The sequence below is a fragment of the Chaetura pelagica genome, unplaced genomic scaffold (genome assembly GCF_000747805.2).
Source record: "Chaetura pelagica isolate M959 unplaced genomic scaffold, ChaPel_1.0 scaffold490, whole genome shotgun sequence".
Classification (NCBI taxonomy): domain Eukaryota; kingdom Metazoa; phylum Chordata; class Aves; order Apodiformes; family Apodidae; genus Chaetura; species Chaetura pelagica.
In genome coordinates, this window is record NW_009951936.1 from 415,392 (window position 1) to 436,549 (window position 21,158).

General features: G+C 37.4%; 1 protein-coding gene across 1 annotated transcript in view; it reads left to right on the forward strand.

Annotated features, from left to right (window-relative positions):
• Positions 1–21,158, forward strand: part of STXBP5L (syntaxin binding protein 5-like) — a 183,340-nt gene that overhangs the window by 69,670 nt on the left and 92,512 nt on the right. Inside the window, 1 exon segment of the mRNA XM_009996442.1 lies at positions 14,594–14,728. Coding sequence (XP_009994744.1) covers positions 14,594–14,728 — 135 coding nt within the window.

The following is a 21,158-nucleotide window of genomic DNA, read 5'->3' on the forward strand; positions in this document are numbered from 1 at the left end:
ACAACATAGATGTAAAGAGCAAAGAACTCCTAAATGCTAACACAAATCTTGTTTCTAAATACATTTGCAGCACACTGGTTCTCTTTCATATATCATGTAGCAGTCAGTATTAAGACACAGAATGGTTTATGAATGATACTTCAGCAACAAAATGCCCTTTTGTAGCCTTCAGTCTTAGTTTGCAACCTCTCCAGATTAGTTTTTTTTCTTCTCTGACCTATTGTTAAACTAATTTGCCTTTTCTGAGGGATTTTATTTTGTATGTTCTTAGTGGCAAGCTGCCTCCTAGAACATTGTAGCGCTGCTCAAATACTTCTGGGATGTGCTGATGCAACGTTAACAACATTAACTTGTCTCTGAGATTTCACAGCTCCTTTATTAAGTGTCTCTTTGGAGCACGTGTGGGAGGAACACTGAAGAAGGAGACATAATGGCAGCTGGGATTTTTGTTCTATAGTATAATGCACAGGACTTTTTAGCAAATTATGGTTTTGTCTTGTATCAGAATATAACATTCTAATATTAAATTTTTCTTTTAATAAATGTAATGCAATGCATTAAGAACCTTCAAGAAAATATAAACGTAAGCAATGTGTTTCAGTGCTCAGCCCCATACCAAGAGCTCTAATGGTAACAGTTACCTGAAGTTGTGCTTGACAGTAGCATATGGTTGCAATACATTATTTGCTGTTCCATTTACAAATAGGAAGCACAGGTACAACTTTTTAGACTCTGGAAATACTCCAGAAGAATCCCTTCAGTACTTTTGAAGGATAGCATTATGGTGATGTGCCTTATGTCAATCCTTTTCCCTTCTTTGATGTCATAGGAGGTTCCAGGTTCATCTTCAGTAGATGTTTCAGGCAAAACAAATAACTCAGCCACTGGAACTAGACACTGGTGCAAAGAACATTAGGATTAAGCTAAACCCTTGAAAATTATTATAGTCCTTAATATTTTTTTAACATAGTCAAAGTAGATTTCAGCAAATATACCTTTAAATATACAAGTTTCCATAGTTTTCTCATTTAAGATTAGTACAACTGGGGTAGGAAAAACCAGCAAGGATTACAGTGTGAAATCCAGGTCCTTTAGATCTGCCTGTATTAGTTTCACATATAAACTAGGTTAATTTCTGTTACTCTGAAGCTGAGCTAGGTGAGTTGTGTTGACTGACATGGTGCATAGCCTGCCTCTTTTTCTTCTAGCCAGTGCTGACAGCCATGTGAGAAGTGACCTGACAGCACTGCAAGAGTTTATCCACTGACTTGAGTTTGTCATAGATGAACACAGTGTACAAGTTCTGTTGGGTCTTTAAATCTGAGTGCACTGATGCCATAACAGTATAATCAGTGCCCCTCTGCAGGGGAATCACCAGGTGATAAAAATCTGTATAACTGGCTTTGGGGCTCTGGTCTGTAACACTTTGTTCAGTGCTACAGGTATGTTGGCACATAGGAAGAAGAGCCTCTTCAAGTGGATGACCTTTAGAGCAATGACCTCAGTTAGAAATCTGACTCTTACGTATAAGATTTTGCAGTATTTGAACAAGGTTATTCAGAGTGTTACTTCAAAGAGAAAAAACCAGATTTTTTCAATATTTTTTTTTTTTAATCTGACTTCTCTTTGGTGTGTTGGTCTCTATTCTTTCCTGAGAGCAGCTGTATCTTTGTCTATTGGTCTTGCTGTATCTGCAGGATTTTGAGTCCTGTGTTGTTAAGAGTTTACCTCATCAAAATGACAGCAAGAGGCTATTAAATGAGTATTGGTGACTGACTGTGCAGTCTCAGCAGTACCTGTGTCTGTTTATTTCTGTATTAGGGAGTTGTGATTTGCTAAACTTAAACTGTCTGTCTTGCTAGCTGTTCAAGGAACTGATTTCCCGTGGTAGCTTTCCTGCTCATAAACAAGCTTCCCAGTTAATATTGTATAACTGCTAACTCTATACTGTTTATGTACTTTCGAATTAGTCAGAGGTCTGTCATCAGGCATGAAAGCAAGTTAATAGGCTCGGTGCAGTTGCACAGCCATGCTTTATCACAAAGCAGATTCTGATTACATGGTGTGGTGCAGCATTCTGCTGTTCAAAAGAACTAAAGAATTCCACTACAGAGCAGTATTTCATACTACAATCCTGTCTACCTTTTATAATGAGAGACAGTTTGGGGAAAAGATTTAAACTTTCTCAAGTTGATGATGGAAGAAAACTGAGGAAAGCAAAAGAAGCCATGCTGTTGATTGATGTTTGCTTCCACATCTTGAAGTTTTTATAAAACTTCCTTGTGCAAATTCTTTTTCTGTCATCTTATGAAGTGTGTATTGCCAAGTGTGAAGGTAGCTCACACCTCAAATACATAAGAAAAATAATAATGATAGAATGGTCTTGCACCAGTGTTTTTCACTTTTGAAAGAATGATGCTCAGGCATTTCAGTAATGAATTAATGCTATTTGCATGCAATTATTAAGCTTGGAAAGATTCCTGAGGCTCATAAAGCACACCTCTGGTCTGTAGGGCTGTGCCTGAGTACTGCAGGGCAGGAAAATAAGCCTTGACAAATGTCACTCCAGAGAGACAAAAGACTGCATACAAAGTTTCTGCAGTGAGACTGGTCCAAATCATGCTCAGGCAGTTACCACACACCTCTGTCTTCTCTGTTAAAGAAAAAAACAGTAATTATAACATTGCATTATTTTCTCAGGTCTTACATCATGTTATGGAAAATTTCATAGGACACCTGACCTATAGGATCAATGGGAGGCATAAGCTTATTCTGGAAAGGTGGTATGGAACCTCATTGAAATTATGAATGTCTTGGTCATAAACAGGAGTCTAGCACAAGCATTTTGGATTTTTTTTTCTTCAACACACATTACCTAAACCATCAACAAAGAACAAAAATGTAAAACATAATTTAGTTTGTTGATACCAGGAATCAGCAGCTTTGACTGATAGATTTATGAGATTATGCAGTTCCACTAAAGAAGAATGAAAATTCACATGATCCCTAAGGTTTTCTTCTTAATAAATCTTAAATATGTGCGTGTTCTAGTGGAGTGGAGCTGAAGGGACCTCCTCAATCTGATTTCCTGCAGTTGCAAGCCAGGCAACTATGCAAGTCCACTACTCCTCCTACTAGGGAAAATTGTTCCATGCTAATTTCATCCTGGTAGCAAGATTGCTTCCAGGTATAAGGGTAAAGTTATTTTGGTCACCCTTTTATTCCCATTTATTATGATATTCTGGTATCCACATTGTTATGCATTTTACATATTTTGTCTCTCCTATGCAGTTAAACAGCTCATTTTTATCTATTCACAACCTGTTGTGTTGGTTTTTTCACTACAAAAATCAAGATTCTGTGTTTTCCTTTATAAATTTGTCTACATTCCCATTTCTTTCACAGGCCTTTTTTCTCATACCAGTTCTCGCAGAGCTGATGATTAGACAAGGAGACATATTCTAGATAGGGTCCCATCTGTGCTGTATTGATTTGTCATGTGATCTGAGTTAGTACCACTGCAAAGAATGTTCTGCAAGGAATGAAGCTGGCTAGATGAAAAATAGTTTGATTTCTCTGCTTAAGGAGGATTTATTTTACTCTAAAATAACGTTGCCTTTTATTGATTCATTGACTGTTGACCGAAGAAACCTCTTGGTCCATTTTCAAGAATATCTGGACCATACAACTATCATCAATACTTCTTCTCTAATCTGTACATGATGCAATAAACTCTCTTCTGATGACAGAAGTCCCGATCATATATTTCATTCTGAAATAATAAAAAGATCTCTGTTTATATCCAGATCCAACCTTGAATTTAAGAATCTCTGCCCTTTTTTTAATGGTGACTTTCACAGTCTTTCCCCAAAGTAATTTTTAGTCCACCTAAAACTGAGAGATAAAAACTATTGAATAGAATAAGAACCAAAAAACCTGGAAGATTAATTGCAACCAATCACTTCTACCTTCCCTCTGTTGCTAAAACCGTACCAGGGAGCCTCCACTTTCCCCAGTCCACACCTGAGCTGTTCATTTGATTTAATCCTTTATTGAAAGGTTTTTACATTAAATATTGTGGCAAATACAGAAGAGAGTTTTGGGATTTGATCTGAGACTGTGGAAAGCATATCAAGTGAAGGTTTAAAAAAAGAATTTTCTCAACTCTGAAGCACTAAAATCCCTGTTTCTAGCTGGTAGTGGGCCAAATTTTGTGGCTATAAATAAAGCATAGTTAGTATGTTTGAAAAGTGAAATTTACTTATACTAGCTAATGAAATAACTTCATAAATTTGCTATGTGCATGTGTGTGACTGCACATGTATATATGCGAGTGTGAACATGTGCACACACATATGAAATCATCATGATCCTTAGAACTACTGGAATAAAAATGCATAGCTGGCACAATTTCCTGACTACCTAACAACAGTACAGGGACTGGAGGGCCCTCTGGCCTGACTGACCCCCTTTTCCAATTTACCCCTTCCTCTGCATCACTCTGGCTGAAGTTCCTTCTCTTAGTTCTATGAAAAAACAGGTATTGCTTTGAAATTCTGTTTTGCAAAACATCTTTGTGAAATTTTGGTTTTATTTCAGTAGGGAAGTTGTGTAAAAACTTCCCTATTCAGTCGAGAATATATATAAAAACATGTTATAAATAATTTAATTTTTTGTCACCTGCTCACATCTGATTTTAAGCCTGAGTAACTCACATGTTGGTTTCTTTCCTTAGGAAAAAATCCTTTAGCTCTTAGCAGTAGACATAATGTTGCTGTATGGTGCAAAAGTTTATATCATATGCTGAGCAGTGTGCTTGTTGTTTCTAATGTTTTGTATAAAATAAAGCATTTTTGTCAGCAGATTTCTGCTTTTTTGAGAAAACAAAGGGTAGCATGCTATGTTGTTTTCAAGTAGCATCTGTGCTGCCAAATTGCTCTAAGGCCAGGCTTGGATAGCAAAATTTCAAATACAAACACACAGCCATAAATTGAACCACCATGTTTTGTGTCTTTAGTCATAACAAATGAGAAGTCCAATATTGTCATACAAAAATGCATCATCTACTTCATATCATACAAAGTCATATTAGACAAGAGAAGAGGGGGTAAAAAAACCAAAACAGTATTTCAAAATTTAATCAATTTCAGACAGCATTAGCAGTCTGCACTACCAGTGGGAATTTTCAGCTTGAATGTTCAGTTATAGTGTAGTTACAGGAATTTTGTGCGTTTATTTTTTGAAGGTTTCAAATTTAAGCTTTGAGACTCCTTTCATAGTCCTGTTCAGATCTTTCCTTTGACCTTTGTTACATTAGAATTCCAGTTGTATATTAAAACAGTGAAGAACATGCACCTGTTGTGATGCAGTAAGTCATTTGGTGTTTGAAAACCACACCACTCCTTTCCTGCCCAGGCACATGGCAGCTTTAAGCAGAACTCAATGCAATGATTTAGGATACTTTTCCTTCTGTCACAATAAACTCTGGGCATTATTCCAGTAAATCAGAAATAGAGCTAGTAATGTCAGCATTGAGATTATCTCATTAAACAGTACATGAGCAGGAAGAGTAGAGAGACCACAGATTGCAGAAAAATAAGGACCGTTAATCACAGAGTCCCTGTCTACTGAAGCATAACAAATGAGAACAGCTGGTCTCCAGTAAGTCTACATGATTTTAATTGATGGAAGCTGTTAAGGGGGGAAAAAAAAAAAAAAAAAAAAGTGTATACATAGGAAAAAGTATACACATCTGAAAATGCAGGTTTTTAAATTTTAAGTAAGTTTCAGTAGTTCAGTGTTATCCTAGTAGTACGGTCATTCAAAATAGCTTGATTGGTATTGATATATAGTAGGTTTTAAACTTCTTATAACAAGAATGTAGGTTATAAACACAGAGTTGTGTCTGTTGCAACAAACAGGAGATGAAATACAGGCATATCTGTAGTTTACTTTTCTGACTGATATGTAAACTCAAGCTGTTTAGCAAAAGAAAAGTTTTGACCTTTAACCTTTGAGCTAAGTCTCAATTAATTTTTTTGAAACTGTCAGATTCAGAAGCTAAAACTGCCTTTTCACTCTGTAGCTTCAGTGTTGGGTGAAAGGATGAGAGAAGCTCTACCCTTAGGTATTGGGTTTTTTTTTAATGCAGTTGCTGCAAAATCAATGCAATAAAGAAATAAAAAAAAGCCTCCCTCTCTCTTCTGAGAACATCATGTCACTCTTCCATCCTTTGTTTTTTGGCTTTCTTTTCTTGCTAAGGAACTCAGTGGCTCTTACTGTGGTCTGCATAGCCCATCACTGTCACTACGTTTGATATTACAAGTCTAGTTTTACTTAACCTTCAAAGAAATTAACAGTGAACAAATTAAGCACCACAAATAAGAAACAGTGGTATCACAAGTCAGTAGACAAGAGAAAAACCACCTAAGTTGTCTTTCCTCTAAAGATGAAAGCAGAAGTCTGTTTGCCAACCCCGTTTCATTAATTTGCTTACTTCACTAATTTTGTGGAACTTCTATTCATATTTCTGTTGTCTAATGACCTTCAGTTGACATCAGAAACAAATTGAAGCCAATGAAAAGTATGCTGGTTTCTTCCAGCACCCTTTGCTTTTTAAGGAAACAAATTTCCTTGTCTGTCTTTCTTGGATCCAAGCCTACACGTTACACCTGCCCAATCTACTGCATTGCTGTTGTGTAATACTAAAGATCTAGCGAGGGAGAGAACACCACTGTCAGTGTCAGATCTTTGAGGTTCTTTCCAATCCAACATTCTATGTAATTCATCCCAATGAATATAAAGTCAAAACTGTGGAAGGGAGTTGGGTAAAGCAGGTCTTTGCTGTGCATTTGTCCAAGAGGAAAGACAGAAATTGACGCAAACTGTTAGTAGCACAGGCTACAAAGTTTGCCATCCCCAGGCACACTGGGATTTCAAGAGTGATTTTTAAGTTGTGCTGGAGCTCCTACAATGTCAGTTCCTGTGATGCAGTGCTGCTGCTAAGGCTGTGCATTTAAATACATGTATTTTGTATTGTAGGAAGTTACAGTGTGGCTGTCTTTTCGTATGTGTATGGCATGTTGAGCAGGCCAGGATGAACTTCTATGGAGTTGTAAGACAGTTGTAAGAAATGAAGCTGTTGCATGCTGTATAATTTGACTGTACTTGCAAAGTTCTCATGATAACCATATAAACTTTTATCTAAATACATAAATTCAATCTTTATTCAAGGAAGGTCTCCAGGTTTACTAACCTAATAACATGTAATGCTTCTAATTCGTTTTTGAACATTCCTTTTTCTGGTTTATATGATCTTCTTTTGAGTTAACTGCTTGTAAATAATTCGTTAACCTCCATTGTAAATGCTCATATAGTTGCTACACTAATGTTTTGTATAGTTAACAAGTTTGTTAACTACAAGTTGTCTTAAAACAAGTATTTATGGAATGCTGTAAACTATTAATTGCGATTATGATTGCAAATTCACTTGAAATAGTAAGCTTAAAATTAAAAAATGGGCCTGACTTTAGTCTTACAGTGTTATTTCACCTCTCTGGAAGTTTTGCATAGGAACTTCTAGCTTTTGAGGACATGTAGGAGCAGCCTGCTTTCACTCTCAATTGTGTAACTAGGAAAGAAGGAAAATGAGGAGCCTAATATACTATTAATAGTGCTTTGCACTTTATAGTTTAGCTTTAACACTTTAAAGGATTAATAATCATCCCAATTTCTAAAAATCAGAATGTTTTTGCGTGTGCTAATAGATCCAAAGAAAAAAGAAACCCAGGTAGGGACAAAGCCAAAATTTTATTTTTCCTTTCCCCCCCACCCCCCCCCTCCCTTTTTTTTTTTTTTTTTCCCCTGCTGGCTGTAGTCCTCTTTCTGATTCTTGTAGCTTAAATGTAATATTTCAAAATGCAAAATACATGCAGCAATGCATGTATCTTAACACACTGAAAGCACCAGTGGGCCACCAGCCAGTTGACACATCTAAATAATTTGCAGGAGAATAGTTGCATAAGCTTTTTCTTGGTTAAAACAAATAACTCCATAAGGTATCTGTTAGGGATATTTAAGTTTCTTTGCCTACAATAACACTGTAAAGTCAAAATGTTGTCTCAATTTTTTTTCCAAGTAGTATTTATAGAAATGGGGTAGGGGTGTGTCTGTTAATTATATACAGCATATTCACAAATAGCTAAACAAATACTTGGCTTAGGATATGTTTGTGTTGAAATTGCAGTTTAGATAAGGAATCCTGATTTGTTGAAGCTCAGCATGTAGCTCATGGGGAATCTTCCATTGCTGAAATTCCTTAAATAAAGACAGGCATCTTTTAGTTAATAGTTCTAGCTCAAGTGGTAATTATTTTTAACTCCTACTGGCCTGTGTTAAGCAGAAGAGAGGAGCCTCAGAGGTTCATTTCTTATGTTAAAATGCGCAGATTAAATTATCGCTGTTGTACAAATAATTATCATAATGAATACTTGTAGCTAAAGCGATATGAACTAAAGACAAATAAAACAGTTTTGTGAATTGATTGGGTAAACAGAATAATCTGAGATACTCAACTTGAAAGGGATGTTGGCAGACAGATATATAGCACTAGAAAGTACCTGTTACCACTGCTTTGTCTCCATATTTCATTCATATGTATTGAATTACCTCCTGTGAAGCAATTAATTTATTTTACTGTCTCCTTCTTTAGAACATTGATCTCTATAGACTACTTTAAGAGGACTAAGCTTAAATAACATCTTTAAGTGGTCCTGCTGTTTGCAAGTATTAATCGTTCAATCAGGAAATGGGCAGAGTAGCATGGGAGCTAAATGATTACTTGTTTCATAGTGTAACTGTAAATAGTTTGTGACTTTCATTAACAACCTAGAATTGCTAGAGATTATTCACTGAGTACTTGTAAACTGAATAGTCACATTCAGCTCCTGCTAATTTGATGGAAAAGCAAAACTGAGCTCTAATAATTATGCTCTTCATTAGATATTTTTCACCTACCCAGTCCAGGAATATTTGAGCAGTCTCATAACACTCAATTGAAAAAAATCCAGAGATGGAAATGCATTATTTTGAGAACATAATTTACCTTAATATTCCTCTTGTGTTCAGATATCCCTAAATAACACTGGAGTGTCATATTCCAATGCTTTTGTTATGCTGTCACCAGGATCCAATGCAATTTAAGTACCAAGTGTTTTCAGCTCTACTTCACTTTATTCTATGTAAGTAATAAAAAACTTAAAATTAAACTTAAAATGAAGGATCTATTGATTGTAATTAAAAATAAGTGTTGACTGAGGGTACTAACAGAAAATATATGTGAAGCAGAAGATTTTTCTTAATTTAAATTAAATCACACTTTTGAAAAACAGGTGAACATGCCCACCCCTTCCATCCTATTTTAAAACCCTATCAATAAGCCCTGCTAACTCCTGCCCTAGTACCCTTTTTCCCCTGTGGGACAGGGTCTCCCCCTCCAATGTCAACAGGCCCAGTGTCCTGCAAACCAAACCATGATCAAAAAACCCAAAGTCCTGTTGGTAGCACCAGTTTTGGAGACAGGCATTGATCTCTGTGGTCTTTTTTTTAACTTATTCATCATTCTCCAAGACTGGAGGGACAGAGAACACAGCTTTTGCACCTGAGCCCTTGACCAGCCATCCCCATGCCCTAAATTATTTCTTTATTACCTTCAAACCTCTTTTCTCCACCTCATGACTACTTACCAGAACGATCAAAAGAGGATAATAGCCTGAGGGCTGTATCAGACCAGGAAGTTTCCTGGTTATATCCCTTACCCTGGCTCCAGGGAGGTGGCAGATTTCCCTGTGGGAAGGATCTGACTGGCATATGGGACCTTCAATTCCCCTCAGAATGGCATTACCTATCACTATCACCCTCCTGTTGCTCTTCTCAGAAGAGGAATAAATAGCTCATCATTAGCATCCTTGCTTGATCTACAGGAGACAGTTGCTTTTCTTCATTGTCTGTAGCTTTAGCTATGCATCTGTTTGGCACTTCAAGTCAGCTACAAATTATTTTGCTTGAATGGCTGTCTAAATCTTGGGTGCATTTCACAGCTTAAAGCAATAACCACAGCTATAAGATCTCCTGTGAGCTGACAGAAAAACAAACCTATGCTTTCTGAGAATACTGGCTAGCCAGAAGCTTTGCCCCCCAAAAAATCCTTCTTCCAACAACTGGGGAAGGAGGAACACCAAAGGAGTCTGGTCCTCCTTGTATGTCAGTGAGGACTTTTCATACTATTTTTCTTCAAAAATACTAAAAAGATTAAGGGACTAGTAAGGGGGGGAAAAAGAGTTGGGTGGAAATAAATTTCTAGTGGAGAGAGAAGGGGACTGTATACAAAGTCACGTCAGCAACTCTAGTTTTCATTCCTGGGGAGAAAAAATCCTGCAGAAATTGAGAAGGAAGGGAAGGGCTTACCTAGAGATTTTCCTGTGTTGTGAATACTCATTGAGGATTACACAGGACACAGATTCCTCTCTAAAAAGAGCTGCTGTGAAAGAGAACCTGACAGAACTTCAGTCCTGCTTCCTCTCAGCTACTCAGGTTCCCAACTTAATACTGTTTCATGTTTTGTCTTCCCCTTCTCCTGAAAATTTGTGAGATTTGCCTCCTATCTGAGAGCCTGGACTGTGTAATTTGTTTTGCTAGAGGGAGTTCAAGCTGATGTTTGTTTTTTGTAAGAACTTGCAGAAATCAAACCCTTCTGCCAGTTGGTGCTGAGCATAAGGGCTACACTTGTTTTATGCTTGTCCATGTTTAAGATTATCTGTACATGGGGAAAAGGTATAGTATAAATTTAGTTGCAGTCTTGGTATCAAGGAATGAGCAATTAAATAATTACATTGGAAAAACTGTTCATCATTTTGACAAAGATGCAATTTGTTTTCCCTCCTTTCACAGCTTTCCCCACTCTCCACCGGGAATAGTGTTCCAGGAAAATTTTTCTTACTAAAAATAGAAAAACAAATATACCAAAGCAGAGGCAGAAGGAAGTGTTCTCAAATTTGCCTTTTATTTTTCTTAGGTAAATATGGTTACTGTAATATTTTAAGCCACCTGAGAGTTTTTTTGCTAGAATTTCAGAGAAAGTCTACATTAATTTAACCTTGTGGTATTCCACTAATATGCAATGAGGGGTTTTGGTCAGAGTTGCTAGACTATAGAGTGCTGTGATTTTCTGAAAATGATACCTTTTCAAGATTTGCCAGTCAGAATATGAATACTGTGTACAGTTCTGGTGCCCTTGGCACAAGAAAGATATAGACCTGTTGGAAAGGGTCCAGAGAAGGGCCATGAAGATGATCTGAGGGCTGGAGCACCTCTGCTCTGAAGACAGGCTGGGAGAGTTGGGGCTGTTCAGCCTGGAGAAGGCTCAGGGAAGACCTCATAGAACCTTCTAGTACTTGAAAGGAGCTACAGGAAAGCTGGGGAGGGGCTTTTCATCAGAGAAGATAGTGATAGAACAAGGGGTAATGGTTTTAAACCAGAGGTGAGATTTAGGTTAGATACTAGGTTCACTATAAGGGTGGTGAGGAACTGGAATGGGCTTCCCAGGGAGGTTGTTGATGCCCCATCCCTGGAGGTTTCTAAGGCCAGGTTGGATGAGGTTTTGTGCAACCTGGTCCAGTGGTAGGGTTCCCTGCTCATGGCAGGGGGGTTGGAACTTGATGATCTTTAAGGTCCCTTCCAACCTTAATGATTCCATGATTCTATGAATATATTCCATTTTAAAATTGTGTTATCTTTCTTACATTGCTTACAGAATTTTAGAAATATTTTCAGGGCTTTCGATAAAGAGTTTATGCTTAATACATTCTGATTTAGGTGTTTTATTTGGCATCTTTTTTTTATTATTACATTTTATATCCTGTTTAATACTTTTGAATACATTGGAAAACTGATACAATGTTTCATACCATTTGGCAGCATGGGGACACATTTTTTGGTATCAGTCCTTGGGTTTTATTACTAGTTCTTTTAATGATCAGTGAGTTTCAAATTGTGGTTTGCTGCAAGAATTTATAATGTCCACATTTCTGGCTGAGTTTGTTTTAAGTGATCAATGCTGAGCAAATTCTCAGATCTCCATTGAATTAGGTTCCATGTTATCTCAATCAGACTGACAATCTGATTGAATTTTGGCAGAAGCATTTCATGTTGACATAAATCACTACAACCCCCCAACCTTCTTAAGAAGAAAAATAGCCTTCCTTTCTTTCTGGCTAATTGACTGTGTTTTGTAAAGGCATCAAAGGACATCTTAATTTGCTTGTGGGATATATGACTAATAGAGGAATGCATTTCATCCACAATGAGAACTGCAGTATGAGACTTCATTGTTTTTTCTTGAAGAAATCATTATGTAATCTCAGTACTTACTGAAATGGAAGGTGTTCATTAAACATCTGAGTCTTGCTTCAAAGCTTTCAAGTCTCAAAGTTGAGTTTAATATTTTCTGTAAAAGTGAAAAGTCAATACTACATACAGCAGGTTGCATTTAGTTTACATAATTTAGAAGAAAACTGCTTCAGAGCGGTGCATAGTACTCTGAGAATACGAAAATTATACGGCTTTGTTTGGTGATGCCTAACAATGTACCATATTAAAATGCCTAGTGATTCCTATGCTGTAATAGGTTTGTTACGTATCTGTATTGTTTTTAAGGGAATAGCATTTTCTTGTAAGTGCACATATCGTAAAGGTGTTATTTGATAAAGTGTATTAGCAGTTTGGGTAAACAATGAAGACTCTCAGAGGAGTTTTCATTGTGGAAGAACAAACATGCAGAATACTTTCTTATCTGGCTGTCCCATAAATCTGTCCGAACAAAAAAAAATTATTTAAGAGGAAATAATTGAGCTTAAGAAGACAGGAACATTTGTGGTCATTTTCTTCATTTGTTAGCAGCACCTAATTCTCTTCTGGTCCTTCATACTGTATATCCAGACTTGGTAGCTACTGGTGCCTGGTATTTCAGATAAGGGACTAGGAAAGTAAATCTAGTAACTGATGTAATTAGTAAGTAATTAGTGCTTTAGTCTGATTTTTCTCTTGCTGTTAGGACCTTGCTCTTGAGGATGACTTTGTGGAGTAGGGATGATGGTTGGACTCAGTGATCCCGAGGGTCTTTTCCAACCTGAATAGTTCTATGATTCTATGATTTGTATCTTAACATTTTAAACCTAAGGCTTTCAAATGGGCAACATGCAGTAGCTGGGAAACTAAGATATCCATTTAGTCTGATGGTTGTTGTGGCAGTGCAAGCTGGAGATCATAACCTAGAACCAAATTTCAAAAATGAATAAAGCAGAACAAAGCAGCCTCAGATGGTGTCTGAGGTGATTTTGAGACTTTATGCATAATTTGATTCAGCCTTGCACTTTGAAGACCACATTTTCCACAGTGCACCATGCTGGCTTTGAGTGGATTGATCAGAGGACTGAAAATTAATGTGGCCCTTGGTGGACTTGAATCTGCTTAGTCTGATGACACAATTGCAAGAATTTGGAGTATCAGCATTCAGGTCAACTAGGATTCACTTCATAACTCGTTAGTTGTCAGTCACTGGACAGATGTATTTTCAGCATTTTCAAAGTCACAAATACTTTAACAGTTTACTACAAACTAGTGAATGAACATCTGTGTGAAGTGATTAAGAGGATTTATTAACCAGCAACTGGGGAGGTTGCCTGGGCTGGGGCCTAGCAGAGCATGCCTGTGCTTTGGGGTGCAAGAAAGAAAAGCAGAGCTAGTACAGAAATGTAAGAAGAACAAAAAATTGGTCTACATATGAATCTAACTAGAAGTGTAGCAAATGCTGCATCAGAAGAGAAAGAAAAAGAATTGAAGTTGTTTAGTTTAAGGAGAAGGATCAGGAAAGATTTGAAAAACAGATTCACGTTTGTAAAAAGTATGAAGTCAAAAAGGCAAATTGTTCTCTGAGTCTGTTATGAACAGAACAAGGAAATGAACAGCTTTAACTCCAGTGAGGAACATGTAGGTGGCGTACACCTTCTGCAACTTTTTCTGTCAGTTATTTGTCGCTGTGACTGCACCCACACGATAAGTACGACACTGCTGCTTGAAGCCATTTACATTTATGCATACTGAACAGTAATTCTCAAAGCAATTCTCTTGAAAAACTTGGTTCTCTTTTCCCTAAAGGCACTGGAATTATTGCCAAAATTAGAAAAGCAATGGTAAAATGTCGCCCTGTACCAATGACTAGAACAAAGCCTGTATCATACATAAGTCTCACTTGGGTCAGCAAAACATTATTTCAGTGACAAGTAAGATTTGTGATTCAGTAATACTTTGCCCCATGAATTAGGATGTGAAGACTGCTTATTTCAATTGTGTTCAATCCAGTGTGATACATAAGGTGAAAAAATAAATTAGTTAAAATTGCTTTTTTTCAGTCAATTAAATGTTAAATGTTCTCACACATGATTGGATACTTGGAACATATTAATTCACCTGGAAAAGTGTTAAAAAAATACTGTTGATAGGATATTCAGTCACTTTTTTGTTTGTTTTTCTTTTCCAGGATTACCTACTGCCATCTACCTTTCCAGAGTAAATGGCTTTATGTTGGAACAGAGAGGGGAAATACACACATTGTAAATATTGAGTCCTTCATTCTTTCTGGATATGTTATCATGTGGAACAAGGCAATAGAACTGTAAGTGCAGACTTTTATTTTCATTTGTGTTTGTGATAATGATTGTAGCTGTCTTAAGATATTTTTTTAAGAATTATTTGTTTCTACAAATATTAACAAATCTGTTGAAAATATTGTAATGAATGCATGTGCAGTATTAACTATTTTGTTCCAGGATATTAGGAATTCAAAGGTATGATAGGCACCATGTAATTACATTTTTTATAAAAGAAAAGGTTATTTGACAATCTGTCTAACTTTGAAGTTCCATGAGATGCAGATAACAATTCTTAACAAATCTCATAAATACAAATTTGCTATTTTTACAAGGATATCCTGAGCACTGCCTCTTCCAAATGTCCTATGAAGAGCATAATGGCCCTAAGACTCTATGGAGAACTTTTCTTCATTGAACTGTAGAATCATTTAGATGACAAGGAACTGGAGGTCTCAAGACCAAGCCTCCTGCTCAACACAGGGTTAACTTTGAATTTAAATCAAGCTCATCAACACATGACAAAGTGATAATAAATTTAATCAGTCTGTGAAATGACAGTCTAACACAGCTGCCTGAGTCGTGGGTATGAAATAGGCAGAGACTTATATCAAAATCTGACTGGGATAAATCTATGCTTCCTGCAAGTAAAAGGCTCAACAAAAACAAAAAATCCTTTCTCTGCTATTTCCTCTGCGAAGTTCCAGCAAGAACTTGCCTAACTTCTGTGGGCAAACTTGGAATACTCAGAGTGTTTCATGCAGGTTCTGAGATGTCTGCTTCATGTTGTGAGGAACCTTGTAACCTCTGGTAGTAAACAGAAAATCATCGAGCTCAGTGAACCAAGAGGACAGTAAGAACAGGGATACAGACCTACAGTGGTGGATCTAATTCACTCAAGCAGAGACCACATTGATAGCAACCACTTTTCTGCAAAATTCTCCCCTTATCCTGTTTTTTCCCTGCTATTATTGCTGAATTTTACTAATCACAGAGTCCCCCAGGCTGACAAAACTGATGCCTTTTTTTTCTTTCCTCGCCTCTGCCCCACCTAACTTCATAGGCAGTGTCATAAAAACATACCTCATTTTACCTTCAGAGAAGATAAAAACAAGGATTCAAATGGTAATCAGGATGCAGACAATCTGCTGGTAAATCTTGCATCCATTTCTCAATTTTGGGATGCTTGTTTGTCCTGCCTTTGTAAGACCTTTCTCAGCTCTGCTCAGTAGCTTTGGCTCAAGAATTACTACTGGAAAATGTAGTTTAAACAAAACCAGAATTAATATGTTAATTTTGGTGATTTCTTCAGGTGCCAAGTGTCTTAATTATTTTCTCTTCCTCACTTTGTTTTGGTGATGATGACATACCAGAGAGTTTTTTGAGTCCTATAGTTTTAAAATTTATAAATATACTACATTGAGTAGATAGCACCCATGAAGTTTTCAGAAAGAGACATTTTCATTTTGTGTGCATTTGGAATTTTCTTTCCTCCAGACATTAGGTTGTTCCTATTCTGTATGGAAAAAAATCTGAAATTTTTTCAATGAATTTGAAGCCTTTGACCATCTTTCACTTCCTAATTATTTTAGAACTCTTTCAGATAAATGTTTGGAGTTTTTTTTTATTGGCTATAACAGTCCTTTTTCCTGAGAACAGAATAGAAGCCAAAAGGTATCCTGGCATGCATCAGGAATAGTGTGACCAGCAGGACCAGGGAGGTGATCATGCCCCTCTACTTGGCCTTGATGAGGCTGCACCTTGAGCACTATGTGCAGTTTTGGGCACTGCAGTATAGGAAGGACAACACGGTGCTGGAGAGGGTGCAGAGAAGGGCTACTAAGCTGATTAGGGGTCTGGAGAACAGGTCCTATGAGGAGAGGCTGAGGGAGCTGGGGTTGTTCAGTCTAGAGAAGACGAGCCTGAGGGGAGACCTTATTGCTCTCTACAACTACCTGAGAGGAGGTTGTAGTGAGGCAGGTGTTGGCCTCTTCTCCCAGAGATAAGACAAGAGGAAATGGGGTCAAGTTGCACCAGGAGAGGTTCATTTTGGATACTAGGAAAAATTTCTTCCCAGAAAGAGTGGTGAGGCATTGGAACAGGCTGCCCAGGGAGGTAGAGGCACCATCCCTGGAGGTGTTTAAAAAACGGGTAGATGTGGCACTTCAGGAGATGCTTTAGTGGTCACGGGGGCATAGGGTGGATGGTTGAACACCTTCATGACTTTTCCAACTTTAATGATTCTATGCTTCTATGATTCAGTGAAAGATATGTGGAAAATAAGGGCTGCTTACTAACAAGCTTCAGTACTGAGTTGTTGAGATAGGCTAGATGCTGTGCAAGGAGCTACCTCTCTACAACCTTTTAGTAAACAAGCAGCCTCTGGTAACTGTCTTCTTCGTACTGCTGTTGCAGGACCATACCTAGATTTTCCAAAATTTTTCTTCCATAGGTTGTTAAAGGTAAGGACAATATAATACAGATAGGCCTTGTCACCTTGAGTACTTGGAGATGCTGCATGGTTACCATGAAGTTTCTTCTCTAGAAAGCTAGTTTTCATTCTTACAGCTTAGTCCCTCTAAGTGGTGAACTAATGTAAGAAGGCTGTATTCTCTCCCTTCAATCTCATCATGGTTTGGATTGGAGGAAGTTGTCCTGGCCTCTGTTACACAGGGAATCCTCTGTGTCTCCAGGTTAATTTCCCTGTGTTAGATTAAGAGAGTGGTGGGAATAATGGTGATGTTTGCCACAGCATCTGCCTTTAACAGATGCTGTAGCACTACTGAAGTTGAAAGTAGGTGACTCTTCTCAGTAATTTTATCTCTCTCTGGAATATGACATAAGATAATAACATACTATGATGTCCTTTCCAGTAGTGCTATTGCTTTCTTGCAAGAAAAATGTGATTTAGATTGGCTTTTAAAAGGAATGTTAGTAACTCAGAGTTACTTCATGAGGATAGGTTTATGGTAGTAGACTCCCCTTTCAAATTGAACAGAGATGTTTTTGACAGAACAGCTTTATTTGGGGCAAGGGATATATTCTTATTTGAATATATATTTAATCTTCACATTTTCACACAAGCTTCACATAATTTTCACATTTTAGTATTATATTCTCATACTATAATTCATCTTGGAAGGCTTCTCTGGGATTTTCTAGACCAACTTCCTGCTTAAAGTGCAATCAGCTATGAGACTCAGTTTTTCAGTGCTTTATATGTTCACAGGGCCTGTTGATGTGATATACTTTCAAAGATTAAAGAAAATAGGAAAACGTATGTATGTAAAACTTCGGGAACAGCTTCAGCCGTATCATGAACAAAGTAAGAAGTAATAGTGCTCATAACATAGTTTTTCATCCTGAAATAGCTTATATAATTTCAGAGAATAGGATTAGTTTGTGGATGTTACTATTATCTGTAAAGCTTGGAAGGAAAGGGTTCACCTTCTGTACAAACATATTTGTGTCAAACATAATGGGCAAGGAAAGCCCAGTTAATTCTCTGGTCAAATATTTCACTTATGCCTTATTTCCTTTTACTGATTCCTTTTTATTTTCCCATTTCTCTAGGGCTAGGATCTAGTTAGTTTTTACATTCTTATAAAGCCAGCTTGAAGGAATGCCTATGCAGAACTACCTGGCTTCAACAGCAGTGTGTTTTATTCACAGTAATTGCAAATGTGGTTCATTTCCCAGCACCTCTTTGTCCTTTCCGGGAGCTATTTGCTCTCTGGTTTTGGTTTTAATGTAATTCAGCAGTGTTTTTCTTTCTTTGTAGGCTGTTCCACAATGACAGTTTACAACTTTCCAGTTTCCTTGACAACTCTACTGTAATAGCAATGAGGAGAAACAAAACATTTTCTATACACTAAAGCTATGTGAGGCAAAATGTTTTTATGTGTTGGCATTTCTACATGCAGTATAATTTACTGAGTGAAAGTAGTAATTACTGTATCTGTAGCTCTGGTGACATTTCAGGAGTCCTGTAAACTAGTATTATTGATATAATATAGTTAACTAAATAATTGCTTCATTTAATCCTACTTGTAGTGGAGCCATGATGGCTGCCCTTAGGAGACTCTAGAGCCCAATGCCTCACACTCCTTTAACAAGCAACAGTTCTCTAGAGCTTTAGAAAACATTGCTATTATTTCTACTTATACATACTTCCCTTGAGGAAGCACAAAGATGCAAAAAGTAAGGTACTGATCTGCCTTTGGCAGACTATTCCTGGTCTTAACATGTCACGAAGGGCTGTCTTTTGCCACGGTCCTTCACTAGGAGAATAATGTCACATCACTTCAAAAGAAACAAGCAAGATGTACTGCCAGAGGGGATTCATCACATCTCATGTATCCAGCCATAGGGCATCTTCAGAGCAACAAGTGAAAGACTGTGTAGAGTGGAGAAAGTTACAACAAACCTTTCATGCACAGTTTTCTTCCCTGCTCCATCTGAACTGGTGTTATTTTGTATAAGTATATTCTCCCCTAAACATCTCCCTCAAGATGGGACTGTGCCATGTCCCATTCCAAACCACATCAAAAGCTTTATACCTTGTGAATAGTCCTTGTTGTTTAGTCCAAAGAGGAATCAGCTTTTGTGCAAATATTTTGCTTGATATGTATAATACAAGCAATGTTTCCTGGGGCTGTTGGGCAGTAGGTTCTACAATTCCAGAATGCTTCAGGAATGTCTGTTGTCATCACCCCAGAAACTCTATGTGTGATCTTATCTGCGATGGCATGTCTGAAATTAGTTTTAGGATATAGAATTATTTGAAAAAGATCCTTTCTTATTTCCTGACAGAGTTAGTGTTATGACTGCCAGACTTAATAGACTCTATTTCCACTTTACTATGAATAATCAAAGTTGGCAGCTATTAAGAAATCAAAGTATTTGTGGTGCATGACCTCCACTCAGCCAATCTCTCACTCACCCTCCTCAGCAGGACAGGAACAGAATACAACAGCAAGGCTGTTTCTCATGGTTTTTCCTCACTGCCTGTGCAGGGGTTTTTTTCCCTTCCTTAAATTTGTTTTCCCTGAGGCACCACAATTTTGTCTGATGGGCTCAGCTGTGCCCTGCAGTGGGTCCATTGGAGCTGGCAGTGTCCAGAACAAGACAATCCTGACCTCTTCTCACAGAGACCCCACTGCAGCTTCCCACTGCCAACACCTTGACACCTACATCCAGTATTTGACATAAAAGAACTCACAAGGATGGAACCAAAGACTGGTGGTATGTATGTGAAAGCAAAACAATGGTTTGTTGAGTCTTTTGGTAGAGTGACATGTCTCACAGACTAAAATAATAAACTTAAAAGAAAATGGAAGAAGCCTGGCCAAGTCAGTTGTAATACAAAACAACCAAACGATTACAATACTGAAGAGCAGGATAATATAAATATTAAGAGAATACTTATATTAAATATAGAGGAAAAAATAAGTTCATACATTTAACACAGAGACTGCTGTGTTTTATATCAACTTTGCTGATAATGTGTATGAAGCTCTTAACAAAACTAAAGATATAGCTAGCAACCTAATAATGAAAAGATAATACACATAAAAGAAACAAGAATAGCCTAATACCCTGAAAAGCAAAAATATATGTTAATACAGTGTAATAAATCCCAGGAACCTCTGACTAGCATTTACAATAGATGCAAGAGAGAAGTGGAGGAGGTAAGAAAATGTATTGTATTAGTGAAGGTTACTCCTTTTAACTGAGGTCTTGGTATAGAAATCTGAGGTGATGCACCTGCAAGAATATGAGATAAAAATATAAAAAAGTAAAAGTTATTTATTAAAATACAAGACTGGTAGTAAAAGACAGTTTTATATCATTTACAGAGAAACAACTAGTTTGTGTGACAGTGAAAGTATGATCAGCCTAAATTTAGATGTAATGTAAAGTGCTACAGCTCATGTGGGAGTTTGTTTCTACCCAAAGAGAAATTGATACACTCTTTGGTAAGCAATGACATACATGTCTTGAAGAGAAAATGGTGGTTGTGCAGATTTATTGTTCTTTCAAAACTGGTAGCTGCAAAGAGCAGTCTAGATGGGATCAACCATTATCTTAGAAAGACAGTATATTCTTCTCGTTCCTCTCTCCACTTGCCCCGATTTTGCCAGTGTTCCTGGCCAAGTACCAATACTGGTTTGGCCAAGCATTCCAGCCTGTGTTGTACTGGTTGGTTGAATGGGCTGGGAGGAGAGCCAAAACCAGTATGTCTTGTGTCAGCCTCCATGTGCTCCTTCCACCATTTTGTCTGTTGCCAGCTGAGTAATGCCTGATGTTTACTTGGCTCTGCTCCCTCTTCTGTCATCTGTCAGTGGTTCTCATCTGGCTAAAAAACAAAATTTCTTATACTGCCTCTTCTCTTCACTGTTTTTCCTATTCTCCTTCCTCCTTTGCCCATCATGGCATAAACAGCACATACCCCAA